Source organism: Polyodon spathula, unplaced genomic scaffold, assembly GCF_017654505.1.
Source record: "Polyodon spathula isolate WHYD16114869_AA unplaced genomic scaffold, ASM1765450v1 scaffolds_1575, whole genome shotgun sequence".
Classification (NCBI taxonomy): domain Eukaryota; kingdom Metazoa; phylum Chordata; class Actinopteri; order Acipenseriformes; family Polyodontidae; genus Polyodon; species Polyodon spathula.
In genome coordinates, this window is record NW_024473052.1 from 20,001 (window position 1) to 37,130 (window position 17,130).

The 17,130-nt window shown below is 50.2% G+C and overlaps 4 protein-coding genes across 9 annotated transcripts in view; all 4 read right to left on the bottom strand.

Annotated features, from left to right (window-relative positions):
• Positions 1–740, bottom strand: part of pbxip1b (pre-B-cell leukemia homeobox interacting protein 1b) — an 11,291-nt gene extending 10,551 nt beyond the window's left edge. For 4 of the 5 annotated variants that reach the window (XM_041243076.1, XM_041243080.1, XM_041243079.1 and 1 more), the window contains exon 1: positions 637–739. The gene's annotated coding sequence lies outside the window, so the exon portion shown is untranslated. Of the gene's footprint in view, positions 1–636 lie in introns of all 5 variants that reach the window. The other variant, XM_041243081.1, reaches the window with a different exon arrangement.
• A 2,286-nt stretch (positions 741–3,026) lies between these two features.
• Positions 3,027–7,666, bottom strand: pygo2 (pygopus homolog 2 (Drosophila)). Its single transcript, XM_041243083.1, has 3 exons — positions 7,118–7,666; positions 6,347–6,396; positions 3,027–5,734 (listed from the first exon to the last, which is right to left on the bottom strand). Exons 1-3 carry the CDS (start codon positions 7,176–7,178, stop codon positions 4,295–4,297), a joined length of 1,551 nt encoding a protein of 516 aa, XP_041099017.1. The 5' UTR covers positions 7,179–7,666; the 3' UTR covers positions 3,027–4,294.
• Positions 7,667–9,233: 1,567 nt separating this feature from the next.
• flad1 (flavin adenine dinucleotide synthetase 1) lies at positions 9,234–13,703 on the bottom strand. Its single transcript, XM_041243086.1, has 8 exons — positions 13,403–13,703; positions 12,786–13,056; positions 11,655–12,414; positions 11,133–11,280; positions 10,677–10,775; positions 10,303–10,492; positions 9,857–9,928; positions 9,234–9,407 (listed from the first exon to the last, which is right to left on the bottom strand). The coding sequence occupies exons 2-8, from the start codon at positions 12,948–12,950 to the stop codon at positions 9,270–9,272; spliced, it is 1,572 nt and encodes a 523-aa protein (XP_041099020.1). The 5' UTR covers positions 12,951–13,056; positions 13,403–13,703; the 3' UTR covers positions 9,234–9,269.
• A 1,436-nt stretch (positions 13,704–15,139) lies between these two features.
• LOC121309907 (cyclin-dependent kinases regulatory subunit 1-like) lies at positions 15,140–17,065 on the bottom strand. 2 transcript variants are annotated; one of them, XR_005948713.1, is made up of 4 exons: positions 16,713–17,065; positions 15,577–15,760; positions 15,410–15,537; positions 15,140–15,362 (listed from the first exon to the last, which is right to left on the bottom strand). XR_005948713.1 is itself a non-coding variant. In XM_041243085.1 (3 exons), the coding sequence occupies exons 1-3, from the start codon at positions 16,769–16,771 to the stop codon at positions 15,532–15,534; spliced, it is 249 nt and encodes an 82-aa protein (XP_041099019.1). In that variant the 5' UTR covers positions 16,772–17,065; the 3' UTR covers positions 15,391–15,531. The 2 variants fall into 2 exon arrangements, 1 of the variants encoding a protein (XP_041099019.1); XM_041243085.1 differs by lacking the exon at positions 15,140–15,362 and having other exon boundaries at positions 15,391–15,537.
• Between the last annotated feature and the right edge of the window lie 65 nt (positions 17,066–17,130).

Genomic DNA, 17,130 nt, shown 5'->3' on the forward strand with positions numbered 1-17,130 from the left:
GCCACAATATTGAGTTTGTTGTCGACTTTTTCACCCTGTGTGGAGTTTTGTCCGACTGGAGTTTGAAATAGTGAATAACAGTATAGTGAGAGTCAATGAGAAGACCCCACAGGTATAGGACGTGTGTGTGTGTGTGTGTGCGTGTGCGTGTGCGTGTGGGTGTGGGTGTGTGTGCGTGTGCGTGTGCGTGTGCGTGTGTGTGTGTGCGCGCAATCAGTCATTTATTTTGGAACATGCGTATGTATCTTTATTGTTATCATTAGTAGTTTGACCCAATAATAATAATAATAATAATAATAATAATAATAATAATAATAATAATAATAATAATAATAATAATAATAATAATAATAATATGTACATGCATTTCTTTTGTCGTTGACCTTGTATCGGTAGATCGGTTTGAAACAGAAAGCAAAATGAAACACGTCCCTAAAAATAACAGCCATCCGGTAACTTCATTAAAACGCAATAAGCCGAGCGCGTTGTTTCCGCGTTGTGCGCAAAAATGAACACAATACAAAGTTGTGGACATTCAATAACAGTTAAAAATACAGCCACGTTCACTATATAAATGGGAAATAACCAAACTCACGCTGCAGTGACATAGCAATAATATTAGCATGGGTGCCTTACCGCTCGTGTTGCAGCTGCTTGTGAATTTCTATTTCAATCGACTCGCACCCTGTTTATTTTAGCAAGGGGGGGGGATTCAGCCTCACTTGACAGGCAGTAGACCTTGTCCAATGGCACAGCGCTCCTGAGCCAGTCCCGCCTCCGCAGCCGCCGTGACGGACAGCAGCAGCTGTGACTGACAGCTGTCCGGATTCTTGACAGCTTTAATAATAGTTCGTATTATTTCAACTGTTGAGGCCGAAACCAGAGATTTAAAAAACAATAAATAAATAATAATAATAATAATAATAATAATAATAATAATAATAATAATAATAATAATAATAATAAACTGAACTTAGTCTTTAAAATGATGTTCTAGGGATAAATGGCGAGGACGATAGTGAAATAAACAACCTCTATTTAGTATATTGTATTTTACTTATTACAACAAAACAAAGTGAATTTAAAAGGCGCATTGATAAATAGATGTATGTTAATTCCCTATCCAGTGCTGTCCAGCAGTTAAGAGGTTAACCCCGCTGGGGGGTGACAGGCAGGAGGAGGGCAGCAGCAGCAGATCCTGCTGTTTACATTGCTCGCCTCTATTTTCAGAAGCGTGAGTCAGCGTTGCCTTGGAAAATATTCAAATACAGAATTTGTTACAGCTCAGCTACTCCCCTATTCACAAAATGACAAGGCTGAGGATACAATAGGATACAGCACCGGGAAATACTGAATTAGCTGCTCTCAGATCCCCAGTACAGCGCTGAGCTCTCTACACTAGACTGTATTGAATTAGCTGCTCTCAGATCCCCAGTACAGCACTGAGTTCTCTACACTAGACTGTATTGAATTAGCTGCTCTCAGATCCCCAGTACAGCACTGAGTTCTCTACACTAGACTGTATTGAATTAGCTGCTCTCAGATCCCCAGTACAGCACTGAGTTCTCTACACTAGACTGTATTGAATTAGCTGCTCTCAGATCCCCAGTACAGCACTGAGTTCTCTACACTAGACTGTATTGAATTAGCTGCTCTCAGATCCCCAGTACAGCACTGAGTTCTCTGCACTAGACTGTATTGAATTAGCTGCTCTCAGATCCCCAGTACAGCACTGAGTTCTCTACACTAGACTGTATTGAATTAGCTGCTCTCAGATCCCCAGTACAGCACTGAGTTCTCTACACTAGACTGTATTGAATTAGCTGCTCTCAGATCCCCAGTACAGCACTGAGTTCTCTACACTAGACTGTATTGAATTAGCTGCTCTCAGATCCCCAGTACAGCACTGAGTTCTCTACACTAGACTGTATTGAATTAGCTGCTCTCAGATCCCCAGTACAGCACTGAGTTCTCTACACTAGACTGTATTGAATTAGCTGCTCTCAGATCCCCAGTACAGCACTGAGTTCTCTACACTAGACTGTATTGAATTAGCTGCTCTCAGATCCCCAGTACAGCACTGAGTTCTCTACACTAGACTGTATTGAATTAGCTGCTCTCAGATCCCCAGTACAGCACTGAGTTCTCTACACTAGACTGTATTGAATTAGCTGCTCTCAGATCCCCAGTACAGCACTGAGTTCTCTACACTAGACTGTATTGAATTAGCTGCTCTCAGATCCCCAGTACAGCACTGAGTTCTCTACACTAGACTGTATTGAATTAGCTGCTCTCAGATCCCCAGTACAGCACTGAGTTCTCTACACTAGACTGTATTGAATTAGCTGCTCTCAGATCCCCAGTACAGCACTGAGTTCTCTACACTAGACTGTATTGAATTAGCTGCTCTCAGATCCCCAGTACAGCACTGAGTTCTCTACACTAGACTGTATTGAATTAGCTGCTCTCAGATCCCCAGTACAGCACTGAGTTCTCTACACTAGACTGTATTGAATTAGCTGCTCTCAGATCCCCAGTACAGCACTGAGTTCTCTACACTAGACTGTATTGAATTAGCTGCTCTCAGATCCCCAGTACAGCACTGAGTTCTCTACACTAGACTGTATTGAATTAGCTGCTCTCAGATCCCCAGTACAGCACTGAGTTCTCTACACTAGACTGTATTGAATTAGCTGCTCTCAGATCCCCAGTACAGCACTGAGTTCTCTACACTAGACTGTATTGAATTAGCTGCTCTCAGATCCCCAGTACAGCACTGAGTTCTCTACACTAGACTGTATTGAATTAGCTGCTCTCAGATCCCCAGTACAGCACTGAGTTCTCTACACTAGACTGTATTGAATTAGCTGCTCTCAGATCCCCAGTACAGCACTGAGTTCTCTACACTAGACTGTATTGTAATTCAGCAGGTTTCATTCGTCTTTGTGAAGCACAATCAGTTAACTCTGCAGGGTGACGCTACACATTCGGCCACAGAGACCAGATAAATACAAAAGAAAAAGCCATTCACTTTGATTTATTAATTTTTTTGTACAAAAAAACAGAATTGGAAACACAGAATAAAATTTGCCGTTTTCTCTTCTGTATAAAACAAGCACCGAGTAAAAGCTAACAGTCCCACAAGCGCTGTGAGAATTTCCCTCGGTTTGTATTCACAGCTCGGTACCCCTCCACAGCACAGCAACGAGGGATCCAGTCCAGCCTCGAAGTCGTCTCGGCTCACATCCATCCGAGGTCTGTCGAGCGTCAATATTCAACACCTGATCCAGCATCTGGGGGGTCCCGCTGGCTGCGGGTTCAAACCCTGCTCTCTCTCTCTCTCTCTCTACGGAGCGCAGTTCAGGCAGTAGACTAGGAGGGAGGCTTCGTTTGCAGTCCTGTTTGGCAATGGCTCGCGGCAGTTTGAGGATAGAGGGGGAGGAGGAATGGCCATTTTAATCACCATTGAAAACACAAAAAGCCGCTGTAGATCAGAGCCAAACCCTTACAACACTGGCGGCACCTGGGGTCAGTCGCTATGGGAACCATGGAATTCCGAATGAACAGCGATTATAAAGTCTCTGCTGTCCAAACTCGCACGACTTCAGTTCCAGATTTGTCATGCGATCGCTAGTCTTGTGTTTTGACCTCATTTTGAGAAAATTCAAAGTTGTACAGTGCATTTCTGTATTTGTAGCTGCAACTATCACTTGGGTTATTTACAGTACACACAGCAAGCATGCTGACGTGGGCAGCTGTTTGTAACTTTTGAGTGTAACTCGTGCAGCATTACCTGCAACTGCAGTTAAACACAGCAGCATTGGAACTGAAACTAATAAAGAAACAACAAACAAAAAAGCAAACACTTCCTTGTTTTTAATTTTTAAAAAAAAAAAAGTTTTCAAAAACTGAAAAGGCTGGTCGTGGTTCGTTATTCTGTCTCTCGACAAAACATTTTCCAGGAACGCAGTTCTTGCTGACGACATTAAACCTTATCTGAACTCCTGAGAATGTCAACGGTCCTGTTGCACAGCAGTGTCACCCAGTCCAGGTTTTACTACCAGCCTGATCAGCCCCCAGTGTGTCTGGGTAACAAGCTCAGGTGTGTCTGATGAAGTGAAAACCAGGAATGGATCAGACTGCTATGCAGCGGGAGTCTTATTCTCATCCCTGGCTTAGCAGTTGCACCCGGAGTTTTATTTAACAGGATCTTGATGGGTGTGTAGGCAACACCTCAGGCATGTCTGATTAAACTCGGAGTATAACCAGGGATGGACCAGACTGCCCAGCGGGCTCAGCCCTCGTTCGCTGCCACCAGCTGGCCCACGGCCTCCCTCACGTACACGGACTGGATCTCCTTGCTCTTGAGGCAGAAGTCGCAGGCCCACACAGCGGCGCTCTCCCTGGTCAGCAGCCCGTACGCGGGCTCCGTCATGCCCGTGCACTCCCGGTGGAACCACTTCTGGCACGAAGCCTCGCACAGGATGGCGTCCTGGTCGTCGTGAACCTCCGACAGGCAGAAGCCACAGGGGCACTCCGCTGGGGCCCCCGGCTTGGAGCGGCTCCCCTGGGGAGGGGGGGCTGGAAGCTGGGGGGGCTGGTCCTGCTGGCTCGTAGCCCCAGCAGAGGAGGACGCGGAAGTCGTTGAAGGAGGAGGAGCTGAAGAGGATGCAGGTTTCGAGGCTGCGTTTCCACCGCTGTTGTGCTGGCTGAACGCCCCCCCTCCTCCTGGGGTGTGCGGCTGCTGAGAGCCGAGGGTGGGGGGCTGGTGCAGCTGCGGCGCGGCTGGCTGTTGGGGGGGTTGGCTCCCGTTCACAGGCCCGGGGACGGATCCCGAGCCAGGCGGAGAGGCGTTGGGAGGGGGCTGGTCCGGATGAAGTCCTTGGTGACTGGGAAAGCTTCCACCCAGAGCGCTGGCGGGAGGAGGGGGTGGGGGTGGCGGAGGGGCTGGGTGGCTGGACTGCTGCTGTTGGGGAGCGTTGTGGAAATTTTTGGGGTCCTCTCCCCCGACTCCTCTGCCTTCTCCCCCAGGGGTGCCCGGTCCAGGATAGGGGGCGTCGGGATTGGAGAAAGGGTGCGGCAGGCTGCCGGTGCTGTTCATGTTATTGAGGTTCCCCCCTCCTCCCCCCATACTCCCCATGCCTGCCAAGCTGCCCATGTTCCCCATGGCGTTCGGGGGCTGTCTGGATCCCGGGGGGCTGTTGAAAGGGTGCCCCCCCTGTCCCATCACCCCTGGCTGGGGGGGCCCAAACCTGGGGTGCCCCCCTCCTCCCAGTCCTGGAGACAGCATGGGGTGCATCGGCCCGGGGTGCATGGGGCCCGGGGGGCTAAAGTTGGGGGGCATGTTAAACCCAGGGGGGAATCCGCCCCCTCCTCCTCCTCCTCCTCCTCCTCCTCCCCCTCCAGGCTGCCCAAACCCCAAATTGAACCCCCCAGGTCCCATCTGGTGATGCGGAGGGAAAGGGGGTCTCCTCATCTGCTGCTGCGGACCCCCGCCGAAGGGCAGCCCCCCAGGACCGCCGGGCATCCTCATCCCTCCCCCGTAACCCCCCGGCCCTCCGGAGCCAGGGCTGTGCATGAACGGGCCCCCCTGGTTTGGGGGGCCGGGCTGGGGTATCCCGCCCCCGCGGGCTGGAGGGCCGAAGTCATCCTCGAAGGGGTTTGAGGCAACCAGGTGATCCAGCATAGGAGTGGGGGGGGGAGCGAACTCTGAGAGGTGGGAGAATGCAGCGCTCTGGAGTAGAGAGAGGGGGGGGGGGGGGGGGGGGGGGGGGGGGGTTAGATATGTTTTTTTTTACTTATTTGTAAATTCATGTTCACCTCTTATTTGCAACATTAGCACTGTTCCTTCCGCTTATATCACAGAGAGCGGCGAGGGAATCCGTCACCAAGGGTTACCCTGCCGTGCCATCACAGGGACCTTTTAAGATCCTGGTTCCGAGATCAGTCAGCTGGCCAGAACCGGGCGAGCGCGGACTGGGCCGAACAGACTCCTCTCGCTCATAAACTTTTCGATTATAATCTCACGAGATGCTTTCTTCCCTTTCCCTCGGCAGCGCTTCCTAGTTCTGGCTTATCGGATTGGTCAACATTTTAAAGAGAAGCGGAAAATCCTACCTACTGTTTGATTCCTAAATGCTCAAAACTGCTGGTGGAAATGAGACTCCTACTGCATAGCGGTTTCACCCAGTCCAGGTTTTATTACCAGCTTGATCAGCCCCGTGAGTGAGTTACAAGCTCAGGTGTGTCTGATTACACTCACAGTAAAACCTGGATCGGATCAGCCAGCTATGAAACGGGAGTCTGATCCCGGACGATAATGCTTCACTCGTGACTCTTCATTTACCTGCGCATTAGACTTCCTCTTCTTCTTCTCCGGACTCTTCATCTGCAGACCTGCGGAGAGAGGGAGATGAGAGAGGAGAGGAGAGGAGAGGAGAGAGAGAGAGAGGAGAGGAGAGGAGAGAGAGAGAGAGAGGAGAGGAGAGTTCAATCTGCACTGGGCAGCTTTCAAACCTGTTTCGTATCCCTCCTAAAAACGCAATTAAGAAAGCAGGACTCAAGCTTGAAAGCGTTCAGTTATTTTAATTATTATTGTTTTTTTTTTGTTGTTTTTAATTTGGTTTTCCTTTTAGCAAAATGCTAGCATTTCATTTGAAGCCCTGGGACTGTACACCGCGCCTCCACACATACACGGTGCACTATGAAAGGCGCTATATAGAAGCGAAAGCTCTAGAGAATAAGAGTTAGGCTTGTTGCTATGGAAAAATGACGAATTCTACAACCCAGGCTGCGCCACATACAGCACAGGGAGCTCTGAGACACAAGCACCGCACAAGAGGGTGAATATAACTGGGAGTTATAGCACGGCTCTTTGCATGATATTCCATGCATACCAACAACTCCTGTTAAAAGCGCCGTCAGTCTCGGGCATTCATGCATATTATTATTATTATTATTATTATTAGGCAGACGCCTTTATCTGAGGGTTGCAATGCAAAAACAATATTTTAAAAGAGTGTAGATTACAGTAAGTGCATATTCTATAATGCAATGGGATATATATACACACACACAGTCGAGCCGCGCTATTAGACCGCTCTACATTATCTCGTACCTGCTTTTGCTCGCTTACTCTGCCCCGTTGCCGACTGCAGCTTTCCTGGATCGGCCGCCATCAGGATCGGTTCAGGGCTCGCATCTTCTTACCGAGGGAAAAAAAAAATAAAATAAAAATAAAAAAGACTTATATATTCACCGGGGGAATCCCGAACAACGAACCGAGGGGCTTCGGGTCAGCCGGGCGTAACCGTGGCTCGGATGACCCGGCGGGCAGCGGGGTTGCCCGGGGATGCCCGGGTCTGCCGTGCAGGAGGAGGCTCGGCCGGTAACCGCGGGTGCAAAACCGGAGGCTCGCCGGTGCGATCTCGCTGTATCTCAGAGGTCTTAGAGTCGGTTAAGCGGGCGGGTTTCGCTGCAGCGGACACATGCACGGTCCCTTCAGCGCATGCCACCGCGTTTTATATATATTTTTGCTCCTGATCTCTGGAGCAAACGAAATAATTATAATAAAACCATGAAAATATATGATTATTTAATAACAGTGCTGCACGGAGCCAGCCCGCTCGCCACCGACACAACGAGGAGCCTCTCCGCGGTGACGCGCACACGGGCAGCCAGCGTGTTGCCTATACACGGCGGGGGGGGGGGGGGTCGAGATATCTATTTTGCGAGGGCGCTGGTAAAGCACAGAACATTTTGCTAACACTGCCCCGACCGTGAAATTTACCAAATACAGGCGTGCGATGTGAATTCGCGTTCACTGGCCGTGTGTTTATTATCGTGTTGTTTCGGACAATAGCATTCACCCCCCTGGTGTCTGGTAAGAGTGGAACATTCGAGGGCGACTGACGTGCACAATGGGGGGTGGTTCGGTTTTAGGTTTAATTGTAAACAAAAAGCCGGTAAGTTTTTTGTTGTTTTTTTTAACTAAAATTTAAATCTTATTGTCTCACGTTTGTAAAGACTCTCCGAACATGGCTTTAAAAGTCGATGGTGCTGAATTAGACCGAAAGTATGAGCGCCGCGTTCCCTCCCCCCTGTTTGGAATGTGCGGAACACTGGAGAAACGCAAGGCAGGCTGGGGGTTGTAGTTGTTTGAACGACACAACACAACTCCAAACTGAACTTTATTGAAACTTCTACTAGATCAAAAATATATAAATAAATAAGTAGCGGGGAAAATGCAGAGAAGTAAAATCAATTTAAAAAGTTATTAAAGTCATTATGTTTGCTTTGGGTGTTTTACTTTCATAAAATACATTGTAACGTGGAGCACTTCCCCCGACAAAGCGCACAGTGAAACTCGTAATAGTATCGCCAGTATTGTCATAAAATCATAAAAACTAACCCGCCCTTTATTGAGAAAGCGCCGCGTTGTTTGCAGATGAGAGAGATCTGTATGCGCTCGCTGCTAATCATGGGAATAGCGAGTTGGTGGTTTCGTTTATTAGAGTAACTATCAGAGAGACTAAAGCTGGATACTCCAATCCAGGGGTAGGCAACGCCAATATATTCCATTGCGGGTCTTTGTTCCAACCAGATCGTCCACTGTTGAATTGACCCGGGCACCGCCGTTCCATTCCATGCTGAATGAGCCGGTTGGAACAAAATCCTGTAATGGATTTTTTTAGACCCTGAATTAGACCCTGTGCCAAAGCACCACGTTCACTGGCTCCACCTACTAAATTAACTCTACCAATCCACAAAACAAAAGAAAAAATAAAAGCATTCCAGTCCACATTTATTTGTTTTTTGTTTTTTTAATTAAAATCATTTTTAATCACTTCAAACCTCAACAGCATCCACTCCAGCACACCGGCACTCACTCACCCCACACTCAGTGCCACACAACTCACTCCACACTCAGTATCACGCTTGCACTCACTCACCCCACACTCAGTGCCACGCACTCACACCCACTCCACACTCATTTCTTCACTCACTCACGTTTGATTTGCACGCTTGCACTCCGTCTCGCACCACAACACCGGGTAAGAAGTGAAGGAGGACGTGCAACTAAAGGCGAGTGAGAGGCTGTCTTCGTTGTGGTCCCGTGAGTGTGACCGAAGTGGTTCGTCCGAGGGCACCAGACAGAAGTCACCCCTCCTCGCGACCCGTCCTAGCCGAGTGAGGACGTACAAAGGTTATGTGATGCCACGATCAAAGGGGGGGAGGGGAGGGGAGGGGAGGGAGGAAGTGGGGTGACGTCACTTCCTGGAGTTGCGCTCGTCTTCCTCGTTCTCCAGCTTGTAGGCGGGTCTGTACTTGACCACGCCCCTCTCGTCAACAAATCGCAGCGCAGGATTCTTGGAGGTGTTGTCTGTGCTGCCCAGCGAGGTGTAGCTGGAGAGAAAATAGGTTTGATTACAGCATACTGCAGTACACTTTGAGAAGGGGGCTGGTTCATTATCTTCTCTGTGCTTCACTACACTGTGCTGTGCTTTTACCAGGGGGGTCCCAAAGCAGTACACTTTGAGAAGGGGGCTGGTTCATTATCTTCTCTGTGCTTCACTACACTGTGCTGTGCTTTTACCAGGGGGGTCCCAAAGCAGTACACTTTGAGAAGGGGGCTGGTTCATTATCTTCTCTGTGCTTCACTACACTGTGCTGTGCTTTTACCAGGGGGATCCCAAAGCAGTACACTTTGAGAAGGGGGCTGGTTCATTCTCTTCTCTGTGCTTTTCCCAGAGGGATACCCAAGCAGTTTTGTAAGCCAGCGAAGGGGTCTGGTTCATTCTCTTCTCTGTCGTACAGGATACAGTACAGGACGTAAGCCAGCGGGGTCCGTTCTTAACTTGTCGTACAGGATACAGTACGGGACGTAGAGCGTCCGCAGGAACTCCCAGATATCATGATAGGACCAGTCCTGAGGAGAGAAGAGAGACAGAGAGAGAGAGGGGGGGAGAGAGAGAGAGGGAGAGAGAGAGAGACAACTTTTAACATTCAACCGAAGTTAATTGAATTGTAATTAATGAAGCTGCTTCCTAACACTTAAACACACAAGGTGGGGCTTGGCTGGAGACGCAGTACTGAGTGTCCTTTTGCGATTCAGCGCCTTTTAAACCCGTTTTACTCTGAAAATATTTTAAACAGCACGTGTAAATTAAACTGGACCTGACAAGCTCTGAATAAATGGGCTGCAAAGTGTTAAGCCTTGCTATGGAAACCTCTCAAACGGACTGTGGGCTGGGTGGGGGTGAGGGTTGGGCAGGGTGGGTGAGGGTTGGCGTGTTGCTTTACCAGCAGTGGGTTGACTCTCATGTACTTTGGCCAGCCGGGGTCAGTCGGGCACAGCGGGGTCAGAGGTCGCGAGGAGGGGTCGGTGTTCCGCGTCCCCATGAGCACGGCCTGCAGCTGAGGATGCTGGGATTGCAAGTCTCCGAGCGCTTCTCGAATGCTGCCCTGCACCGTGTAGATCTGCAGATCGTACCTGAGAGGGGGAGTGATCAAGAGAAAACTCACTGAACAGGGAGAACTATCACGCGATTAACTGCTCCGTAGATCGACAGAGGATGCAGACGGATTTGAACGTGGAATGCAAACAGGGCAACGGCAGGAGCACTAAAACATGCAGTCCCCTCCTGTCCCCTTTCCCCCTCTCTCCCCAGCCTCACCTCTTGATGGTGTCCTGTATGAAGCGCTCCATCTCTGGGAAGGGAGAGACAGTTCGGATGTACAGAGCCTGCAGCTTCTCCTTCGCTTCCGGGGCCCTCCTGAAGCACGCAGAGAGGAGGGGAGGGAGGAGGAGGGAGGGAGAGAGGAAAGAGAGGAGGGGAGAGAGAGAGGGAGAAGAGGAGGGAGGAGAGGAGGGAGGAGGAAAGAGAGGAGAGGAGGGGAGGGAAGGGAGGGTTAGGGATTCTGTATTTTGTATAAACAGTTCACGTCAGTATAATAGACACCTGTGTAGCTGATCCAAGCCATGCTTCACTATCAGAGTTCACTGTAGGATGTAGTTTTGCTGTTATGTTTTTTCTTTTTTTTACCTTTGTAAGCCCACACTGAGACACGCACGCACACACACAGACACACTGAGACACACACACACACTGTCTCTCCCACACCGCGCTCACCTCTGCAGGGCTGCATGGTACAGGTGCAGCAGGGCGGTGCAGTCTTTACCCCCGTTGAACCCCACGCAGATCTCAGACACGCTGAACTGGTTCAGAGCCTCTTCAATCGTCCGCAGCGCTGACGCCACCTTCAGACCGAGCGGAGATCCTGCAACACGAGAGCCGGTCAGAGCTCACCTGCTTTCACCCTCTGAGAAGAGGGCTGGTTCATTATGCTCTCTGTGCTTCACTACACTGTGCTGTGCTTTTACCAGGGGGATCCCAAAGCAGTACACTTTGAGAAGGGGGCTGGTTCATTATCTTCTCTGTGCTTCACTACACTGTGCTGTGCTTTTACCAGGGGGATCCCAAAGCAGTACACTTTGAGAAGGGGGCTGGTTCATTATCTTCTCTGTGCTTCACTACACTGTGCTGTGCTTTTACCAGGGGGATCCCAAAGCAGTGTACTTTGAGAAGGGGGCTGGTTCATTGTCTAGAGAACGGGACAGAGAGAGAGAGAGAGAGAGAGCGAGGCGGTGTTACCAGCGTGTGCCAGGTGGTACACCTCCTTCGCCGCCCGCGCCACGGGGTCCTGCACCAGGGGCACCACGCTGCCTGGGGGCAGGCTCTCCAGCAGGTAGCGCAGAGCCTCCTCGAGCCTGGGCAGGGAGTCCGAGTCCAGGGTGAGCTTCACGCGGTGGTAGTTGCTGAGCCAGTCGGGGTAGGAGCCCAGGCTGACGTGGTGGCGGAAGAGGGCGTCGGCCCGGCCGAGCGCGGGCGCGATGGAGAACTCGTCCGCGTCCACGAAGACCTGCCGCGTGTGGAAGGAGGTGCGCGGGTCGGCGAACAGGTGCTGCAGCCCGTCCAGCGCCGCCTCCAGCAGGGCAGGGATTCCCGGGAACAGGTAGACGTTGCGCACGCTCACCAGGGGGTACCTCAGGGGCTCCCCGCTCCTTCGGTCCGTCCCGTAGTTCAGCACCGACGACTCGGGCACCAGAGCCAGCTTCATCTCGGGCCGGGCCGGGTCCGAGGTGCCGAAGTGGGCCTCCACCAGCCGGGCGAGTTCGGGGTTGGGTCTCAGCGGCTCGCGGAAGGCCAGAGCCACCCCCTCGAAGGTGACGTCGTCGTGGGTGGGGCCGATGCCCCCGGCGGTCAGCAGGTAGGTGTAGCGCGGCGCCAGGCTGGCGATCTCCTCCGCGATGAGCCCGGCCTCGTCTGGCACGACCGACACATGGCGCACGGACACCCCCAGCGAGCGCAGACGCTGGCACATGAACAGGGAATTGGTGTCCTGGGTGTGGCCCTGGAGAGAGAGATGGAGGGGGGTGAGAGACTGCTGCAGATCCAGGAAACATCCAACCGTGTAAGAAAGCAGAGAACACATCCATTATTGTAACAGAGCAGGGGTGGGCCTCCTATTGCACAGCAGTGTCACCCGGTCCTGGTTTTACCACCAGCTTGATTAGCCCCAGCGTGTCTAGGCAACAAGCTCAGGTGCGTCTCCTTAAACTCACTTAATGTCATCTTTCTGTTCGGAATAAATAAAGCCAAGAAATTAATGCAACAGCTTTTAATTAGGAAGCAGGCTCAAAATAAGTCACGTCACCAAAGGTAAACCACGAAAAAAAAAAACTGCAAAATCGATTCACCGACAGGCAGCTTTAGGCGTCTCACCTTCAGGATCTCATCGCCTATGATGACGATGCCGGCGGTGAGAGCGCCTCCCCGTGGCTCCCCGGTGTCGGTGCAGTTGCTGTCGGCCATGGCGCGGGTGGGAAGGACGCGGGGGTTCCTCGGTCGGGAGAGACTCCTGCAGGTCAGCCAGACGATTCGGTGCATCAAGCGCGGCGAGGGGGGTGCTGGCTGGGGGGAGCCCGGGGCTACGACGTGTCCGATCCACGGGGCATCGCAGAAACGCTGGGAGAACCAGGAATTGCAACCCAATCTATAGTTAAAAAAAAAAAAAAACCCAAACTGTCTTTAAAAGATTATGCAGCCGGGGTTCCCAAAAATATCTATCTGTGTAACTAGTTAACCAACTAACGCACACGCATATATATAATGAAACACTGCAGCTGATTTGCAAACACGGAGCAGTCAGCGTATTTCAATAGAAGAAAGGTTTTGCATATTCAAATAATAATAATAATAATAATAATAATAATAATAATATAATAATAATAATAATAATAATAATAAAGCGACAATAGAAACTGTTAAAAAAAATCGCACGTCAGACTTTGTATTTAAAGAATAAACCCCAGTGATTCAATAGAGCAGAGCAACTATACCTTTGTATTGGGGCCGCTCAGCTCTCGTTTCTCGCTGGCTTTCCCGTGTATTGTAATTAAATACCCGGCGCAGTTATTATTTTTTTTTAAATGTAATGCATTGTTAATGAGATATTAATTAGTTTTTGATAACCAGAGCTGTCTGCAAAACGACACCGCCGGCCGGGGCGCACACTAACCTCCGGGGAGCACGCCGCCCAATCAGAGCGCAGAGCCGGTGTCACTGTCAATGCGGTCCGGGTCAGTGAAAAAAAAACCATTTCAACAGGGCATGAGAAACCGGGGAATAAATGCAAACCCCTCCTAAAATAAAATACCACCAGTTTACAGATTGCATATTTTATTAAAATACACGGGGGGGCTGTAGAGAGAAACATGTTTTGTAAAGAAGAAAAAAAAAAAATATACTTTTATTCAACGCATACTTGTAACTTACAAACCTTGCAAAATATTTACAGTAAAGAACATCGCATTGTTTCACAATACAGATATTTCCTGGGCCCTTAAAAAATAAAAAAAATAAAATTGAAAAGGTTACCTCAGACAAAGGTTTGAATAACCACGTAAAAAAAAAAAAAAAAAAGATGCTTTCATTTTTATTTTTAAAAGCTTGCATGCAGGATTTCGTTTCCTTGAGATAGTGACGTGTTTTTTTCTGTACTGGAGAAACCCACTTGGGATGTTTTTTTATAGAAAGTTTATTTTGAAATTTATTTGAAAAGGTTCTTTTTCACGTAGTGGTCACTTACACACAAACCACACACACACACACACGCACACGCACACGCACACGCACAGACACAGAGAAAGCACTGGAGAGGATGATGGGAAATAATATTCATTTGAGTCAACAGGATTCCAACAGTTCACCAACTAACTAAATGATTCATTCTGAATTTGAGAGCGCATCTTCCCAGTTTAAAACCAGGTTTCGATGCAGAGACTGAAGCGCTCCCCCCACCCCCCAAGAGAAAGGGGGCTCCCTCCAGTCCAGGGCAGGCTTGAGGCATGGAGACTGAACTGCTCCCTCCCTCCCTCACCCCCCTAAGAGAAAGGGGGCTCCCTCCAGTCCAGGGCAGGCTTGAGGCACGGAGACTGAACTGCTCCCTCCCTCCCTCACCCCCCTAAGAGAAAGGGGGCTCCCTCCAGTCCAGGGCAGGCTTGAGGCACGGAGACTGAACTGCTCCCTCCCTCCCTCACCCCCCTAAGAGAAAGGGGGCTCCCTCCAGTCCAGGGCAGCCTTGAATCATTGCCATTATGACAGGAATATGAATTGTGTTTTGTTTGAGGGCCTCTCTCTCTCTCTCTCTCTCCAAATCAGTTTAATTTGGTTGAGCTCTAACCTTGAAAGGGGTTCATGCAATTACCAAACAACTGGGAATTAATTTTTTTTTTTTTTTTTAAAAGAGTTCATTTTGTGATTGGCGACAGCAGTGAGCGATGCAGCCTGTCTGGTCTGGATGTAGCAGTGCAGTGGAAACAGGGATCCACCGGGGGGCGCTCGACCCGGTCCCGTCTCACAGGCCGATCGTCTTCTTAGGCAAGGCTGGGGAGTCGGAAGAGCAGCTGTATTTTTCCCCCTACAGTGGGGCTCTGGGGAGAGGGGAGGCAGAAAAAAAAGCAGGGAGGGCTGTATTTTTCCCAGCTCAGCTATACCTGGGCCAGGCAGTGCGGACACAGCCAGCAACACCTCTCCCAGCTCAGCTATACCTGAAGCAGGCAAAAAAGACACAGCCAGCCACACCTCTCCCAGCTCAGCTATACCTGGGCCAGGCAGTGCGGACACAGCCAGCCACACCTCTCCCAGCTCAGCTATACCTGGGCCAGGCAGTGCGGACACAGCCAGCCACACCTCTCCCAGCTCAGCTATACCTGGGTCAGGCAGTGCGGACACAGCCAGCCACACCTCTCCCAGCTCAGCTATACCTGGGCCAGGCAGTGCGGACACAGCCAGCCACACCTCTCCCAGCTCAGCTATACAGGCAGTGCGGACACAGCCAGCCACACCTCTCCCAGCTCAGCTATACCTGGGCCAGGCAGTGCGGACACAGCCAGCCACACCTCTCCCAGCTCAGCTATACCTGGGCCAGGCAGTGCGGACACAGCCAGCCACACCTCTCCCAGCTCAGCTATACCTGGGTCAGGCCAGCACACCTCTCCCAGCTCAGCTATACCTGGGACAGGCAGTGGAAACGAGGGATTAGGACACCCTCCCCCTCCCCAGACTCACCGGGCTTGTGGATCATGTAGTGAACCCAGCCCTGGCTCTGCTGCACCCCAATATTGCGCCACTCCGTCTCGCTCATCAGGTGCGTCTTGGGGACCAGCTTGGCAATGTCTTTGGGCAGCATCACATGCCTGAGGAACAGCGAGACAAGACACTGTTACCATCACTGACTCGCCAATGCAGGGCCATGCAGATCAGAGACCAGCTGCACCTTGATTCAACCACAAGTTTAAGCAGGGACAGGAATAAGAGTCCCGTTGCATAGCGGTTTGATCCACTCCTGGTTTTTCTGTGAGATTAATGAGACACACCTGAGCTTGTTGCCTAGACACACTGTGGCTGATCAAGCTGGTAGTAAAACCTGGACTGGGTGACACTGCTGTGCAATAGGAATCTTATTTCCTTCCCTGTTAACAGTGTTGCAAAAAGAGCAGAGCAGTTTGATCCATTCCTGGTTTCACGATCAGTTTAATAAATCAGACACACTGAGCTTGCTCTCTATAGCGGTTCATCAAGCTCATTTTAAAACCAGCAATGGCTGAAAGGGTCTCATTTCCACCCCTGCAGAGTATAATTTAGCTCAGAAGTCATACAAGGTAGTCAGGTACCGGTGTAGCGTCAGAAAGCAGTACATTGTCAGAAACCGGTACACAAGATCGTTAACGCCAGAAAATTTAACGCTGTCAGTGCTGTGACTGGCGACCGCACAAACAAGACTAGTTCACCCACAAAACCCTTTACAATTTAAGATAAACCAATGCGATGCCCGATGGTTAAAGTCGCACACATTTGCTGAATTGTGGTAAACAAATAAATAAACATGCAAGGTAGACTCCGATAACACAAAGCGGTAAACTACACAGTCTCGGTTAACTCGCTGTAGTGTACAATTTTTTTTTTTTTTTTTAAAGCTTTGCAAGATGTCTTGCTCGTAATTACACTGAAGTGAAACACAACGTCATCCCTGCAAAAACACAGCATCCCCTGCAAAAAAAAAACACTCGTGTCCCAAGCAAACTCACACCACAGTCAAACCGCACACAACACGGGAGAGACAGCCGTGCAATATGACGCGTACTGTACCTGTACTCAAAATGGTCATCGTCGTACTTTTCAGAGTAGTAAATTTGCTTCTGCGACATTATTAGCGGAATATATATTAAAAATAATTAAAATATCAATACAGTATTATCGCAGTACAGTAAACCGGGCTTGCAGTGTGTGTTTATCCCCACGCTATCGTTTATAAACTATGCAGATAACTATCCCAGGGGGGGGGATCCGAGAAAACCAGCGAAAATATTCTAGTCCTCTTCCAGCGCCCCTGCAATTCAAACACATCGACCAGCCTGCTGATTGGACAGGAGCTGCGGGACTTCCTCGCCCCGTGACCCGAATCCGCGACGTCATTGGTCGAAGGAAGCGCTTGGGGAATCCCCCCCCCCCCCCCCCCCCCCCCCCCCCCCCCCCCCCCGGAGGTCACATGGGCCTCCATTGATAC

What these genes read in the sequence shown, in the direction of transcription:
- pygo2 (XM_041243083.1), bottom strand. Translation starts at nt 7,178, where the DNA reads ATGGCGGCCGATCCAGGAAAGCTGCAGTCGGCAACGGGGCAGAGTAAG. An exon ending in GAGTAAGCGAGCAAAAGCAG is followed by an intron (nt 6,397 to 7,117) that starts GTACGAGATAAT and finishes CTCTCTCCGCAG; the next exon opens with GTCTGCAGATGAAGAGTCCG. An exon ending in AGAGGAAGTCTAATGCGCAG is followed by an intron (nt 5,735 to 6,346) that starts GTAAATGAAGAG and finishes TCTCTACTCCAG; the next exon opens with AGCGCTGCATTCTCCCACCT.
- flad1 (XM_041243086.1), bottom strand. Translation starts at nt 12,950, where the DNA reads ATGCACCGAATCGTCTGGCTGACCTGCAGGAGTCTCTCCCGACCGAGG. An exon ending in TACCATGCAGCCCTGCAGAG is followed by an intron (nt 10,776 to 11,132) that starts GTGAGCGCGGTG and finishes TGCGTGCTTCAG; the next exon opens with GAGGGCCCCGGAAGCGAAGG. An exon ending in TGAGAGTCAACCCACTGCTG is followed by an intron (nt 9,929 to 10,302) that starts GTAAAGCAACAC and finishes TTCTCTCCTCAG; the next exon opens with GACTGGTCCTATCATGATAT.
- LOC121309907 (XM_041243085.1), bottom strand. Translation starts at nt 16,771, where the DNA reads ATGTCGCAGAAGCAAATTTACTACTCTGAAAAGTACGACGATGACCAT. An exon ending in GATGACCATTTTGAGTACAG is followed by an intron (nt 15,761 to 16,712) that starts GTACAGTACGCG and finishes GCTGTTCCTCAG; the next exon opens with GCATGTGATGCTGCCCAAAG.